General features: G+C 41.4%; 2 protein-coding genes across 6 annotated transcripts in view; one reads left to right on the top strand and one right to left on the bottom strand.

Annotated features, from left to right (window-relative positions):
* Window positions 1–729: 729 nt before the first annotated feature.
* LOC138951653 (putative glutathione-specific gamma-glutamylcyclotransferase 2) lies at window positions 730–3,675 on the bottom strand. Its single transcript, XM_070323192.1, has 2 exons — window positions 3,356–3,675; window positions 730–2,758 (listed from the first exon to the last, which is right to left on the bottom strand). Exons 1-2 carry the CDS (start codon window positions 3,488–3,490, stop codon window positions 2,321–2,323), a joined length of 573 nt encoding a protein of 190 aa, XP_070179293.1. The 5' UTR covers window positions 3,491–3,675; the 3' UTR covers window positions 730–2,320.
* A 7,666-nt stretch (window positions 3,676–11,341) lies between these two features.
* LOC138951649 (xanthine dehydrogenase/oxidase-like) overlaps window positions 11,342–16,854 on the top strand; it is a 104,463-nt gene continuing 98,950 nt past the window's right edge. For 4 of the 5 annotated variants that reach the window (XM_070323186.1, XM_070323184.1, XM_070323187.1 and 1 more), the window contains exon 1: window positions 12,035–13,728. The gene's annotated coding sequence lies outside the window, so the exon portion shown is untranslated. Of the gene's footprint in view, window positions 11,867–12,034; window positions 13,729–16,854 lie in introns of those variants that run through there. The other variant, XM_070323185.1, reaches the window with a different exon arrangement.

The following is a 16,854-nucleotide window of genomic DNA, read 5'->3' as shown; positions in this document are numbered from 1 at the left end:
AATGGCGGGGAAAAAACGGTCATACACTTAAAAATCCACTCGTGCAAAACACGAGTGTACGAGGGAGTTTCAGCCCATGAACACAGAAGAAGAAGTAATATCTTCTCGGGATTTTGACTGAAAAAAAATCTCTTGTGCAGCGATCAGTTAAAAAAAAAATCCATTTAGTAGGTTCTTTCAGCATTATGAGACTCTGGGTGACATTACAATTTACAGATTATCAGAATTTTGAAGTTAGTAATTGTTGCATTAAAAACAAGAATTGAACGTTTAGATAGCAAATAACAACACATTTTTGTTTCAACAAGTTAATGTTTTAAAAATGAAATGCAAAATGTAGTGGCAGTCTATTTGTTTGGGATTTATAGTGGTTAAATGTGAATCCTTTTTGTGAAAATTGAATTTTGAGAGTTCAAAAAATTCCAGCTGCAACTTTTGCTCACTTTAAATATAATATAATATTTACTGTTGGTTAATATTTTTGGATTTAATGAATTTGAAGAAGAATCTTTTCAAAGACACAAGAAATTCAGAGAAAGGTGCAAGTGATAGACTGACATGACAACCTGATGCAAGAAGATCAAATGTGTATGACTCATCTTGAAAAGTGACACTGTGTAAAATATTTTCATAAATTAAAATAAAATTGTACCTTTCTATTTTCTCGTAAACTGCATCTATTTCCCTCTCTGTCTCACACACGCAGACACACACACAAGCTTATAGATCTTGTGTTCAAAAAAGGTGTTTATGATATATATTCAAAATGTAGTGTAAAAAATATATAACTGATTAAATCGAGCTGAGAAACAATGCCCACAGATAAATTACACGTGTACATGATACACAAACCAGCTAGAATGCCAGCAAAAACATTTGCTTTAAAGAATTCATCCTTGGCTCATCACAAAATATCTTCTCAACGAACGTCCATTAGGAACTTCATGCGCCTGCAGAAAGAAGAAAAAAAAAGAAAAAAAAACTCATGCACTTAAATGTTTGTTACACTACAGTAAATGTAGTATGGTCCTTAAAATTCATACTTTATCAACCAGGAGAAAAGACAGTTATATATGGCCCTTTGCTACTCGGCAAGATGGTCAAAGAAAAACACAGCACTTGCCTAGTGCTGCTTTGTCCTGAATTAAACGTTCCAAAAATGTAGCCTTTTTCGTTTTTTGATTACTGGAAATAGCAACGAGTGTATGACAGATTCTGACAAGCGTGTTTACCCATTATCAAGACGATGTGTCAAAAGTTGAGGTAAGCATGTGTGTTTACTCAGATCACAGTTACACTTACAGACATAATAATGCTACAGCGACAAGTGCAGAACCAAAGAAAATGTTCTCTGCTTTAGTTCTTTGGAGGGCAACAGGCCTTTGCCCTTACCTGTGGGACCAGTGCATCACAACCTACAATTGTATGAAGTCATAACTAGATTGGCAAATGCACATGTGTGTGTGAGCGCGTGTGTGCTGGAAAAAATGTATACCTGTGTTGAAAATAGATGATCAACTGCTAATGAAAGCATACATTGAAACAATACATTAGGTACTCTCATTTACAGCTGGTTTAAAGATCAATTCCATGAAAATGATACTTGTAAATAGCTAACAACTGTAAATGTACAACTGATTACTATTTCACCTTGCAAGTTGCATCTGCCACGCAGAGCCGAGATATAAAATGATAAGTTACATCCATCATTACATGTATACAAACATACAAAGCTTAATTTTTTCATACTTATAACTAAGGTAAAGAAATACAAATACAAGGATCTAATTAAAATATAGAAGCTACTGACAGCGGACTACCCAGTAAAAGGTCTGGCACTGTCATGACCGATATGTAAAATATGCTGTCACTGTAAAAGATAACACAGATACTGTGTAGATCTTGCACACATTGTGCACTCACAAGCTAGTGGATTTTGTTCTCCTGATTCATTTATCTTCAAACTCAACCCAAGGAAAAACACGTGAAAATCATTGTTTGAACGACGATATGAACAAGTATACAGCTAACAAACACACAGCTGTTAAAAGATCAACACAGCTATGGTTGAAATGCATTGTGAACATAAACAATAAATCTCATGCTGGTGGTAAGCAAACTAATCTCCAAATAGTGTGCTAGTAAATTATACAATAGTAACTGTAAGCTTCTCACGTCTGAAAATTAAGTCCTACTTAGCTTGACAGTGATAATGCAGCTGCTGGATTTCATTTAGTAATAACCGTGCAATGCCCTGACAAACAATCCAAGAAATCACGATTATGATAAAACAGTTTTTTAATTCTAATCCAGTCCAGCATCAAGAATTGCTTGCGTCTCCACTCTTAGCCTTTTCCTCTATAGCTTTTATTTGTTCTTCCAACGAGAAAAGATGTTCATCATCTGCATGAGGTGCAATTTTACGAAGTGCATGCGCTAGATTCAGCAAGTACTCTTTGTTTGGTCCACTGGGTCCGACAGAGTTGTAGATCTGGTGTGCTATTTCTTCAACCGGGGCTGGCCCAAGAAAGAATGGATTGTCTTCACTGCCGATGTATACATTCAGACATATTGTACCAAATTCCGGGTGCGGAGGGTTGGGATTGAAAACAACCTCTCTGGTCTCATAGCCACCCTTTTCACGGAAGTCAAGATGTGAACGAACTTGTGGGATATCTTCCTCTCGGATTTTGTAGGCCACACCCCACACGCATTCTTCGGGATCGTCACATGGTACGAGGGTAACAACTCGACCAGGCTGAAAATGAAACAGGTACACTTTAATGAAAACTCTACTGAGGAAATGGTATAGCTAGGGACCTCAGTGTAATTTTTATGTTTGGAAGATATATATCCCTTCAACTCAAGTACACCGACAACAAAGACAGCTATTTCAATAATTCATTAATTTCTTAAATTTGCTAACTGTTATATATATATATAATATATACACCAATCCAACAGCAAATTTAATTTACTAAGCTAAACGAATGAGGTCAAATTAAAAACAAAACGAATTAAAAACAAAAACAAATTAACAATGAAAACGTTAATGGGATTTAGTGTGTGTGTGTGTGTGTGTGTGTGTGTGTGTGTGTGTGAGTGAGTGAAGAGAGAGAGGGAGAGAGAGAGAGGGGCATCATCACGTGGATATTAATTATCTCCTTCAGAGTTCCAGAGTGTTCCATATTGTTGTTGGCAGATAACGATCTGTTGGAACACTTAAAACATGTAAACGTGAAGTAGTTTGCTGTTTATATAAATTCATAGTTGTCAACAAAAAGTTTGTGGTACTGTATCAAAGGTGAAATTACTCTGTCGTCTGCTACAATCCAACAATATTTTGTGTCATCACCTTTCCAGGTACCCCACGATGATCTTCGCTTCCTTGCCAGAACCTTCTGGAATATCCTTTGATAAAGCCCACCACTCTGTCTTCGTAAGGAAAGTCGACCTTCCATATCAACGATCCATAGCCGAAAACCCACATTTTCAGTTAAAATCGTCCAATACTGGCAATAGGTTGACACATTCCGACGGCAGTGTTCACCACACGAACAGCTGTGGGACAGCTCGATTGCCTTTCCCGGCTTCTCTTACCACGTGATCAATTTCCCCGGCGCTACAAGGCCACAACTACACTATAAATAAAAAAAATAAGAAAAAACTATATTCACGGACAGAACAAAACCCACGGCACTTTTCTGGGCTGTCGGTACAATTTCGTCATTATCATTATTAGTGGAGTAGTGGATACAAAATCCGATTGAATACAAAATCCACGAACAGGGATCACGGGTTGGCCAATTGAAGAGAAGCAACTGACGACGCGACTCGTTCCTCCTAATTTTTTTTTAGTGCTCTCCCATACACCTCTCTCCCTCTCTCTCTCTCTCTCTCTCTCTCTTTGATTTATGTACTTATGTATTTATTTATTACTCTCGATTTTTGTCTTCTATAGTTATAAAGTTGTATAAACACGTAACATTTGCAGATACAATAATGCAAGAGTCCATTGGGGATACAAGTGACATATTTATGTTGACTAAACAAAAACGTATACTGACAGACACAAAAATCCATTCACAAAATCTTTGGCCATAAACAAGATACACGGCACACGCAAATCAATGGTAACTTGTGTGACAGGGTGAACTGTCACCAGTGTAAGTTTTGTGTTGAAAAGAAGTAGAACAGAGCTGGTAATCTTATTGTATTTCGTTTTGGTAAATAAGAGTAAAGCAGTTCTAACTCAGTTCAGTGTTATTGTCCAGTCCAGTGTTTGTAGTTCACTGTTGCCGATCGATTTGTGTTTTGTGTCAATTCATTATTGTTTGAACTGTAAGTGCTGGAATGCACCTGTGATTATCTTACAACAGCTACCAGCAATTAACTGTCCAGTTATGCTGTGAAACAAGTTCCGTATTCCATTAGAAGTGGACCGACCCCTTGTGTCATGGCATGCCCTCGGACAGCGGTGAAGTTTCAAGTAGGTGTCATTTCTTTGTTACGAGTGAATCGGAGAAGCGTGCCAGCTCAGCTAGAAGGTGGTCAGTTGTCTATCCCCCCCCCCCCCCACCCCACCGTATCCTCTTGTCTTTAACCAAGGAAACGTGGGCCATGCAGTAGGCCCAGTTATCCCTGTGCCTGTGTTGTAAACTTGTACCCCACACTGACCATACTAGTCCTTATAGTCAGGTCGTCATTTCCCGATTTTGACCTTAACCCCTCAAAAAATACCTCGGAGAATGTTTTGACTGTTTTGAACTCTGTGATGTCTGTAGATTACAGATCCGACGGATGACACTCTGTCATCCTTGGGCATTTTGATGTATTCAAGATGGCGGACAAGATGGATTCCAGACTGCAAAATAGTCGAAACTGCATGCTATAAACTAGCAGAACTGTATTTATTTATGTTTTCCGGGAGATAAAACGGGAGTTAATATGCATAACAACAGTTACATGATTAGCAGACACTATAACCCGAATGGCTGGTCTGTTGAGGGACCGTTAAAACTGGTTAACGGAGCAGGATGATATAGTTAGTTTTAGCAATATATTTTTTCAGTTACAGCTAATGGTTTAAGCTTATATGTGTTGTGGGCTTGGATTACTGTTGCACTTTGCTTGACCTTCCTCGCATTTCAAGGTCATATGAATGTCAAATGTTCATTTAAATGATAAAGGATTATACTATTTGCCATGAATAAAAACGTTCACCAACACTGAAGGTCACACGTTTTCAAGGTCAAACAATTTCAAGGTCATATATTTTAATGTCTGCAAAACCATCACTTAGCACGTGCATCACTACAAAGATCACTGTCAAGAAGACGAAGCTGAGATTGTATGGCAATGTAACAAGAACAGGCGGGCTCTCCAAGACCATCTTACAGGGTATGGTGCGCGGAAAGAGAAGATAGAGAAGACAAATGAACAGAGGGACAGATATCATTACAGAGTGGATTGGGAAATGTTTTGCAACTTCCCAAAAATTGCTCACAGCCGCCAGAGGTGGAGACAGCTTATGAAGCGCTCGTCGTTGAAGTGACCCTACCATCCTGGTGGGTTCCAGAATCAATGAGTGACTTGGTCGGTGAGCAAGCAGATAACAACTTAATCCTGGAAAAGTGGCTGTAACTGATACCCACAATAACTTAGTTATCTTGTGCTCTTTAAAAAAAAAGATCTAGTCAGGTGAGGAATGTATACATCAGACGAAGGCCTTGTAAGGTGTCACAGCGCCAAGCGATTGACACCATATACACAGTGTTGTGTCAGTTAGTGACGCCCCGAGGAGGTGTATTAGGCGTCATGTCAAGAGGCTAAACCTGATGTACCATGTCTCATATACAAAAGACCTCTATCTCATAACGTAAAGGTCATGGCGACGAACCAGGGATACTGGTTAGTATGCACTTTACCTCGCCGATGACCACACAGGATGATGTGTAGTTTACCACTCCAGATGACCAGGCGGGATGACCACGCTGGTTTACCACACAAGATGACATGGTCATGCAGTGAGTTTCCAGTTTGAGGGCAGCCACCATCGATCCTTTTTTCAATTGCCGAAATGGTAGCGGATGACTATGCCTGATGACCAATAAATGACCACGCCCGATGATTACGCAGGATGTCATGTAGATTACCAGTACGGGTGACCGGTGAGAATTGCCAGTGCGGATGACCAGTGTGGATGACCTGTGCAGATGACCATGAAGGATGACCAGTGCAGATGACCAGTGCGGATTACCGGTGCGGATGTCCAGTGCAGATGATCATGAAACATGACCAGTGCGGATGATTAGTGCGGATGACCAGTGCAGATTATCATGGACGATGACTAGTGCAGATGACCAGTACAGATGATCATGAAGGATGACCTGTGCGGATGACCAGTGCAGATGATCATGAAGGATGAATAGTGCGGATGACCGATGCGGATGATCACAAAAGGATGACCGGTGCGGATGACCGCAAATGATGACCAGTGTGGATGACCGATCCAGATGACCAGTGCGGGTGACCGGTGAAGGTGACTGTTGCACATACCCAGTGCGGATGACTACGATGGATGACCAGTGCGGATTTGTGCAATTTCCAAGGAGTAGACATCGACATAAGATGGCACACGCACATTGACCGACTGCGCAACCACAGCATGCTGTTGCACATGGTAAATTTCTCCACAGCCACACTTCAAAATTAGCATGACTTCAGTTGGTGTAGGTTCTACTCCAGGCGGTTTTCTGCCCATCCTACAACCACCCAGAGTCAACCGGATCAAGATTTGGAAGATCCCCGTAGAATTGCAATACAGCCCTTTTCAGATGGACGTTCAGCAATGGGCTGATGTGGGCGGTAGTTTTTGATTTATGTGGACTGGTTCTAGCTAGCCAGGTTTCATATCTCTCACGTGATATGTTGTTTGAGATTTTGCACCTGTAGCACTCGCTTACAAACTGCGACATTTGCTGAAAGACTTCACCGATTTTCACGCATGGATCTTCTGCAGAGAAATTAAGCACTCCTACGAACACACTGGTTAATGAACAGCTGTCACCAGATGGCATACGCTTCCATCTAAAATAGCTCTATCGTCTGGTAAACAATCAAATCGGAGAAAACTAGTCTCTCACGATGTTCTTTGATCATCGCCCGCCATTTTGTAAGATCAATTTACAAGTTTTATCTTCGACAGTGAAACCTGTGCTTTGGAACACCATACGCACTAATCGCAAGTCCACGAATAACACAGGTTTCACATCTTCTCAGCCTGGATGTAATTCCATACACACTCATGTGCAAATTGTTTCCATTTAGCAGAATGAAACACGTCAAATGCCTTTGTTTTTTGTCTTGGAAGAGGAGCTCAAGTACGGACACGGACAACACTACAGGCCATACTGTACGTGTCGTCATATTACTCATTACGTTTTCCCGACGTCATGAAGTTATGACGCCATTCTAGCCCTTTTTTCTATGGAATGCCTTTTGTGTCTAAACAAAAAAATCAACATTTGCTAATTTTCCTATAATTAATTTTGTCTCAATTTGCCCAAGGATTTAAAGATGTCATCCTGCGGATTTGTAAACTTCAGGAGTTAAACTACCCAAAACCATTAAAACATTTTCCGAGGTATTTTTCAAGGGGTTATTGCCCTGCCGTAAGGACTATTACTTGAAAAATACCTCGGAAAATGTTTTAATGGTTTTGGGTAGTTTAACTCCTGAAGTTTACAAATCCGCAGGATGACATCTTTAAATCCTTGGGCAAATTGAGACAAAATTAATTATAGGAAAATTAGCAAATGTTGATTTTTTTGTTTAGACACAAAAGGCATTCCATAGAAAAAAGGGCTAGAATGGCGTCATAACTTCATGACGTCGGGAAAACGTAATGAGTAATATGACGACACGTACAGTATGGCCTGTAGTGTTGTCCGTGTCCGTACTTGAGCTCCTCTTCCAAGACAAAAAACAAAGGCATTTGACGTGTTTCATTCTGCTAAATGGAAACAATTTGCACATGAGTGTGTATGGAATTACATCCAGGCTGAGAAGATGTGAAACCTGCGTTATTCGTGGACTTGTGATTAGTGCGTATGGTGTTCCAAAGCACAGGTTTCACTGTCGAAGATAAAACTTGTAAATTGATCTTACAAAATGGCGGGCGATGATCAAAGAACATCGTGAGAGACTAGTTTTCTCCGATTTGATTGTTTACCAGGCGATAGAGCTATTTTAGATGGAAGCGTATGCCATCTGGTGACAGCTGTTCATTAACCAGTGTGTTCGTAGGAGTGCTTAATTTCTCTGCAGAAGATCCATGCGTGAAAATCGGTGAAGTCTTTCAGCAAATGTCGCAGTTTGTAAGCGAGTGCTACAGGTGCAAAATCTCAAACAACATATCACGTGAGAGATATGAAACCTGGCTAGCTAGAACCTCCAAGCACCAGTCCACATAAATCAAAAACTACCGCCCACATCAGCCCATTGCTGAACGTCCATCTGAAAAGGGCTGTATTGCAATTCTACGGGGATCTTCCAAATCTTGATCCGGTTGACTCTGGGTGGTTGTAGGATGGGCAGAAAACCGCCTGGAGTAGAACCTACACCAACTGAAGTCATGCTAATTTTGAAGTGTGGCTGTGGAGAAATTTACCATGTGCAACAGCATGCTGTAGTTGCGCAGTCGGTCAATGTGCGTGTGCCATCTTATGTCGATGTCTACTCCTTGGAAATTGCACAAATCCGCACTGGTCATCCATCGTAGTCATCCGCACTGGGTATGTGCAACAGTCACCTTCACCGGTCACCAGCACTGGTCATCTGGATCGGTCATCCACACTGGTCATCATTTGCGGTCATCCGCACTGGTCATCCTTTTGTGATCATCTGCATCGGTCATCCGCACTATTCATCCTTCATGATTATCTGCACTGGTCATCCGCACAGGTCATCCTTCATGATCATCTGTACTGGTCATCTGCACTAGTCATCGTCCATGATAATCTGCACTGGTCGTCCACACTAATCATCCGCACTCGTCATCCGCACTGGTCATGTTTCATGATCATCTGCACTGGACATCCGCACCGGTAATCCGCACTGGTCATCTGCACTGGTCATCCTTCATGGTCATCTGCACAGGTCATCCACACTGGTCATCCGCACTGGCAATTCTCACCGGTCACCCGTACTGGTAATCTACATGACATCCTACGTAATCATCGGGCGTGGTCATTTATTGGTCATCAGGCATAGTCATCCGCTACCATTTCAGCAATTGAAAAAAGGATCGATGGTGGCTGCCCTCAAACTGGAAACTCACTGCATGACCATGTCATCTTGTGTGGTAAACCAGCGTGGTCATCCCACCTGGTCATCTGGAGTGGTAAACTACACATCATCCTGTGTGGTCATCGGCGAGGTAAAGTGCATACTAACCAGTATCCCTGGTTCGTCGCCATGACCTTTACGTTATGAGATAGAGGTCTTTTGTATATGAGACATGGTACATCAGGTTTAGCCTCTTGACATGACGCCTAATACACCTCCTCGGGGCGTCACTAACTGACACAACACTGTGTATATGGTGTCAATCGCTTGGCGCTGTGACACCTTACAAGGCCTTTCATCTGATGTATACATTCCTCACCTGACTAGATCTTTTTTTTAAAAAGAGCACAAGATAACTTTAAGTTATTCTGGGTATTACAGCCACTTTTCCAGGATTAAGTTGTTATCTGCTTGCTCACCGACCAAGTCACTCATTGATTCTGGAACCCACCAGATGGTAGGGTCACTTCAACGACGAGCGCTTCATAAGCTGTCTCCACCTCTGGCGGCTGTGAGCAATTTTTGGGAAGTTGCAAAACATTTCCCAATCCACTCTGTAATGATATCTGTCCCTCTGTTCATTTGTCTTCTCTTATCTTCTCTTTCCGCGCACCATACCCTGTAAGATGGTCTTGGAGAGCCCGCCTGTTCTTGTTACATTGCCATACAATCTCAGCTTCGTCTTCTTGACAGTGATCTTTGTAGTGATGCACGTGCTAAGTGATGGTTTTGCAGACATTAAAATATATGACCTTGAAATTGTTTGACCTTGAAAACGTGTGACCTTCAGTGTTGGTGAACGTTTTTATTCATGGCAAGTTTTAAGAAGACATTTCGTCATTTTATCTTCAAAAATAGTATAATCCTTTATCATTTGAATGAACATTTGACATTCATATGACCTTGAAATGCGATGAAGGTCAAGCAAAGTGCAACAGTAATCAAAGCCCACAACACATATAAGCTTAAACCATTAGCTGTAACTGAAAAAATATATTGCTAAAACTAACTATATCATCCTGCTCCGTTAACCAGTTTTAACGGTCCCTCAACAGACCAGCCATTCGGGTTATAGTGTCTGCTAATCATGTAACTGTTGTTATGCATAATTATTAACTCCCGTTTTATCTCCCGGAAAACATAAATGAATACAGTTCTGCTAGTTTATAGCATGCAGTTTCGACTATTTTGCAGTCATCTTGAATACATCAAAATGCCCAAGGATGACAGAGTGTCATCCGTCGGATCTGTAATCTACAGACATCACAGAGTTCAAAACAGTCAAAACATTCTCCGAGGTATTTTTTGAGGGGTTAAGGTCAAAATCGGGAATTGACGATCGACCTGACTATACCTGCGACCGAGAAAGTAAAGCTTGCGGCCGTAACATCAGACTGTCCTTTTTGCTTGGCATTCGGCCCTTGACCCGCAGAGGCACTTTTCAGTGCGAAGCCGTTTAGGTGAGCGTGAGGTTCCCGAATACATGTAATCTGATGACGTTTACATTTGTGCGTCCCTTCTCTTTTGACGTCATATGGAGAAAAAACCTGTCAAGGCCGCAAAATTGGGAGATTTTTTTCCTTTCAGTTTCGCTTGATCAGGTTTTCTTAGTCATACAAAGAAGGCTTTAGGTCGGGACCAACACCCTGATTGATGTTATCAGAGGTGACCTTAAACGGTGGTGACGTTAACCGGGGAGTACTGTACACCCCTTCGGAGTTTCGAGTGCGCATGTGCGGCTAGTCACATTTTTGGCAGCAGGGGGCGCTCCGTTGTACCATAGATATCCCACACTCTGAGCGAGTTTTCGCGAGGAACAGTGTTGAGCTACGGTAGGGTCACTGCGCATGTCTGGGTTTTTTCTTCGCGGAAACGCTGTTGGGTTGTGTCCAGTCGCGTCCCTTGCAACAAGATGGCGACAAGCGCGTTACGGATTTACTGTTGTGGAGAGTTGATGGACGACGATGATGAACCGCAAGCAGTACTGTTTTATTGTTGATGTGAATGTAATCGAACGTCAATGAAGAAGTGAGCGTGAAAATCGAGCACAAAACAGCCGGGTAAAAGTTCAGGGCGCTAAAGTACATTTGAGCCGAAATCGCACCCAAACTCCTGTTGACCTCATTTCTTCCCAAAATAAACATCACTGCTAAAATAAAATGCATTAAAACCAAGACAGTATCCAACCCAGTATCCTTAATTTTTGAAAGGCTAAGTGATTTACAACAAATGTCTTCTCACAATCCGTAACTTTGTCAAAAAATATTTGCAGAAGTTTCTCACCTCGCCTTGGCAGCCATCTTGGAACTGGAGAGACCCTACGCAGGAAGCAAGGTTGAAAGTTGGTTAACCGGTGACGTCACTCCAGTCGTACCGGACCGAGTTTTTGCGACCTCCGGTTCGACTCGAGTCACCTTAGTTGACGCTAAAACTCGCTCACTGCAGTCTACCGTACACAAAGAGCAGTGACTGCAGCATGCATACTTTTAAATTCAACTGACAGCAACCTGCGAAAGAGGTAAGTAAATTGATAGTTCAATGATGTATTCAAATACACAGTAAAGAGGATTTATCATCACTTTCTTTCTTTGCGTGTTACGCTTTGAGCTTGATAGCAGCGAAAAATACGATGACACTACAGACTGTATTGAATTTTTGGGCTGCCAGTGCCATGCAGCTGTTTTGCGCGAACTTAGAATCCGGTTTCATTCTAGAATGGACCGGGTCCAGGTTGGAATTCTAACCCTGCGCAAGTACAGGGGTGCCATTCTAGAATGAAACCCTTGAATAAAGGGGGCCGTAATGTTTGTAGGTAAGACAGAGTTGTCTTCCCTTGAATTATCTCCACCTGCACCTTCCCTTTGATAAAATGGGGCTGATTTGTCTACCCCTGAAAAAAATCCTTTGGCGATCTTGCGATGTCATGTCATGTCAAGAAAGTTGACACTCCTGAGTACGCAATAAACAAAGGCAGACCATAGCAAGGGGGACTACCAGGGCGGTATTGTTTGCAGGGCTGTTGTTTTTGTGATGAGAGCCGGTTGCGGCCGCTTGCAATGTCAGCGCTGTCTCCCTCTCGGAAATGTCCGGTTTTTTGACAATTTTTTTGACAGACAGACAGACAGACGGTCAGACCGACTAACCGACAGACAGACCAACAGAAGGACAGAGTGAGTTATAGAGCTGTTGTCACAGGTTTAAAAAAAAGTTGACATTATATCTTCACAATTCAGAAGACCAACTTCATGTATATGAATAAGATTAAAAGTTACAAGCGAGATCGGCAAAACACTGTCAGTCCGGAAATTTCCGTTCGTAGCGATCAGTGCTGAGTGTCTCTCAAAATCGTAATCACTTTCAGAACATCACAATCCCAATTCACGATGTCTTTGAGTAAAGTGTAAAAAACCCGAAAAAAACACCCAACCAAACACACAAAAAACAAAAACAAACAGAAAATCCACATTTGTGGCTTTGGTTGTGTGATAGTCTAACTGAAATGACCATTCCAACTTGGACCCAAATTCCAACCTTGCGCACGGCCGATTCTAGAATGGACCAGCAACAAGGGTTTCATTCTAGAATGGCACCCCTGTACTTGCGCAGGGTTAGAATTCCAACCTGGACCCGGTCCATTCTAGAATGAAACCGGATTCTAAGTTCGCGCAGAACACAGCCATTGTCATGTCAATGATTGTTGTGATTGTTTTTGAACCTGTCTATCCATCACCTCTCGTTGCTCTTCAGTTGTTAAGGAAGTAGGACCTAACTGTTTTATTCACCAGACTTTGATTGCTAAATTTTGCTGCCGATGTATTCAAGTTAATCAGCTGACTGCCGTTTATTTTCTTGCCGAAAACGAAACTATTTTAAACGGAAGCCATTTACGAAAGCTCTGCCAGAGTGCTTTGTCCCTCGCCTGACCTTGAGGACAGCAGCAGGGGTTTTGTTGAGTCACAGTGAACCGCTAAAACGTGACAGTACGGCAGCGACACATGTGCATAACAACCTGGGAACAAATTCATGAACCATCATCTACGCCGTCAAACGGATACACCGTTTCAGCGCCGAATTTCAAGAGTGTGCTTTTTGTTTTGATAAGCAACGGATGTGTATCAGTTGTGTGTTGGATGCTGTAGTTTCACTTCATACTACTAACACAACAAGACTTTAGTTTAGTTAGACGTGAGGTTTATTATCTTTCTCAGTTTCTGGAACCACTCAGTTACATCAGTGTACGTGCTAGGCTGGTGACACAAGATGGCAGACAGTCCCGCGTTGTTTTACACACGTGACCAATATTAATATTAATTAGATGACGTCATGGAATTTCCCAAACAAGTTGTGAATGTTCAGCCGGTGGCGGACAGGCTGATTGAGGTAGGCATACAGTTTCTTTTACCAGTAGACTGATTGCAACAGTTTTTTTTTCACTGACGGGCCTTTCCAAAAGAGAAGGATATTAAATAAGATGCCAGTTTTGAAATGTGTACCGTGTGTGTGTGCGGTATGGATGTGCGTGCGCGCGCGGGATTTGTGTGTGTGTGTGTGTGTGTGTGTGTGTATGCATGTGCGGGATGTGTGTGTATTCCTAGCGGATTATGACTTTATTCAGTTATTCTGCAGAAAAGACAAATGCTGGAGAAAACCCGTTCTTTTCTGCAGCATTTCTGCATAATGTCATCTTTCGCCGAAAGCAGTGTTTTTTTCTGCAGTAAAACATTTTACTGCAGTAAAATTGAAATCAAGAATGCTGCAGTAAAACGGTGCTGTTGTTTTACTGCAGAAAACCTGTTTACCGGTACATTTTTTCTGCAGCATTTTGTACTGGCTCTTGGCGGATTATGACATTATTCAGTTATTCTGGAGAAAAATCGAAATGCTGGAGAAAAACTGTCTTTTCTGCAGAATTTCTGCATAATGTCATCTTTCGCAGAAGCTGTTTTTTTACTGCAGTAAAACAGTTTTTCTGAAGCATAATGTTTACTTGGTTTTCTGCAGCATTATTGCGATTAACTTTTTCTTCAGAATAGTCTGTGACAGTTTTTCTGGAGAAAAACGAACGACCTTGTAAAGTAGTGTTTGTATTCGTCGCCCCCTGGGATAGTATAATAGTTTGTTCCGCAGTGTACCAATCAGAAGGCGTGTAGCATAAGGGCATTATATTCAACTTCACAATGGCGGCCGAACGTGAACAATTTCTGAAGCAAATCGAACACGAAGTGGACTACTGCGTTCGTCTGGGAAAATGTGACAATGTTGCTGACAGATGCCATTGTTTAATTTGAAACTTTGAACTTCCGGCGGAAAGGAAGTCAGACAGACAAAATACATTCGTGTCACGCACAACTATTGGTAATTCTGGATGAGTCCATCTCTCGACAGAGGGGGGCTCGCGTGCTCCAACATTATAATGAGCCAGTACAAAATGCTGCAGAAAAAGTGTTAACAGGTTTTCTGCAGTAAAACTACAGCACCGTTTTACTGCAGCATTCTTGATTTCAATTTTACTGCAGTAAAATGTTTTGCTTCAGAAAAACCCGTTGCTTCGGCGAAAGATGACATTATGCAGAAATGCTGCAGAAAAGACAGTTTTTCTCCAGCATTTCTGTTTTTCTGCAGAAAAACTGAATAATGCCAAAATGCTGAAGAAAAAGTGTAAACAGTTTTTCTCCAGTAAAACATCACCGTTTTACTGCAGCATTCTTGATTTCAATTTTACTGCAGTAAAACTGTTTTACTGCAGAAAAAAACGTTGCTCTCGCGAAAGATGACATTATGCAGAAATGCTGCAGAAACAAACAGTTTTTCTCCAGCATTTCCGTTTTACTGCAGAATAACTGAATAAAGTCATAATCCGCTAAGGATATGTGTGTGTGTAGTATGTGTGTTTGTGTGTGTTTGTGTGTGTGTACGCGCGTCTCTTTGAGTGTTCTCTTCACTCTTGTTTATGTTATACTTTTTTATTTAATTTTTTACCTTTCCATGGTGAACACTGTAACTGATTAGGTCCTTTTTTGCTCGTGCGTCTGCAACTAATTGCCGTTCTGACCTACCGCGAATCGGACATCACTAGCAGTAGCACTATGAACAGGACAAAGGCCTTATAAAACTAAAGAATTCCAACATTGGTTTGTGGTAAAAGAAACTATGGGACGTATGTTAATAAAGTAATTATACACCCCCTCCCTCCCCCCCCCCCCCCCCCCATTTCCAAGGTCATGCCCCAACCCCACCCCCCACCCCCCGCGAAGAAGAGCGAGACTCAGAGAGCACGTTGTACACGAGACTGAGAGAGAGGGAGAGAGGGAGACTGAGAGAGAGAGGATAGAGAGAGACAGAGAGAGAGAGGTGAGAGAGAGAGAATACGAATACGAATACTTTATTATCTCATACAGAGAAATTTCAGTGTGGTGCACATTAAAAGACAAAACAAATAATAAGACAACAGATAAAAATACCATACGAAGCATACTACACTCGCGCACGCATATGTACACTAACAGGAATAGTAACAATAGAGACAGAGAGAGAGGAGAGAGAGAGAGAGAGAGATAGAGGAGAGAGACAGAGGCAGAGAGAGAGAGAGGAGATAGAGACTGAGAGAGAATGAGAGAGACTGAAAGAGAGAGAGGAGAGAGAGAGAGAGAGGAGAGAGAATTGAATTGAACTTTATTTAACAAGGATTAAGATTTAAGGCTACGCCTTTTCTTACAATCTGTCCTTGGGACGCATAGACACACAATTATATGATTAAAAAATTAAAAGTTAAAAAGTTAACCAACAAAAAAAGGAGGTTGGAAAACTTCAGCAAGTGATAATAATGATGATGATGATGACGATGATAATGATGATAATGATGATGATGATGATGATGATGAAGAGCATACATATGTGGTTATTCATAAAATCAAATGCATACTATGCAGGTAATTATAAATTCAAGCAGGTAGCAATCGAACATGTAGCAATAGTACAACAAAAATATGTTCAGAATATACAATGCACAGCATATCTTTGACGTAATACTAAGTGTGGTAAATCAAAAGGCGTTAAACTACTCAGACATTAAGTGGTTTTTAACACATTTTTTAAAACTTTTTAATGACTTTAAGTGCTTAAAGGATGATGGAAGTGAATTCCAAACTGAAGTACCCGAAAAAGCAAGACTGGTCTTATACAGGTCAATTCGTGGAATCGGTGGGATCAAGTTGACCGACCCATATCTGTGGGTAGCTTTATTAAATAATGATGTAATGTAAATCGGCACTTTCCCGTAATACAATTTATGCATGAAAATGACTTTGTTTAACTTGAGATGCTTTTCCAGTGGAAGAAAGTTAAGCATTTGTAATTTCATATCTGTTGAGGTATTATCCTTTACGATGAGTTTGACGACCGGCACGGTTGGCCAAGTGGTAAGGCGTCCGCCCCGTGACCAAATCTTGAAGAAAGCGCACACGCGCATGTACTGTCTAAGGGAGCTTAGATCGTTCTCTGTTCGTA

This window comes from Littorina saxatilis, linkage group LG17, assembly GCF_037325665.1.
Source record: "Littorina saxatilis isolate snail1 linkage group LG17, US_GU_Lsax_2.0, whole genome shotgun sequence".
Lineage (NCBI taxonomy): Eukaryota > Metazoa > Mollusca > Gastropoda > Littorinimorpha > Littorinidae > Littorina > Littorina saxatilis.
This window is presented reverse-complemented; position numbering and strand designations above follow the sequence as displayed.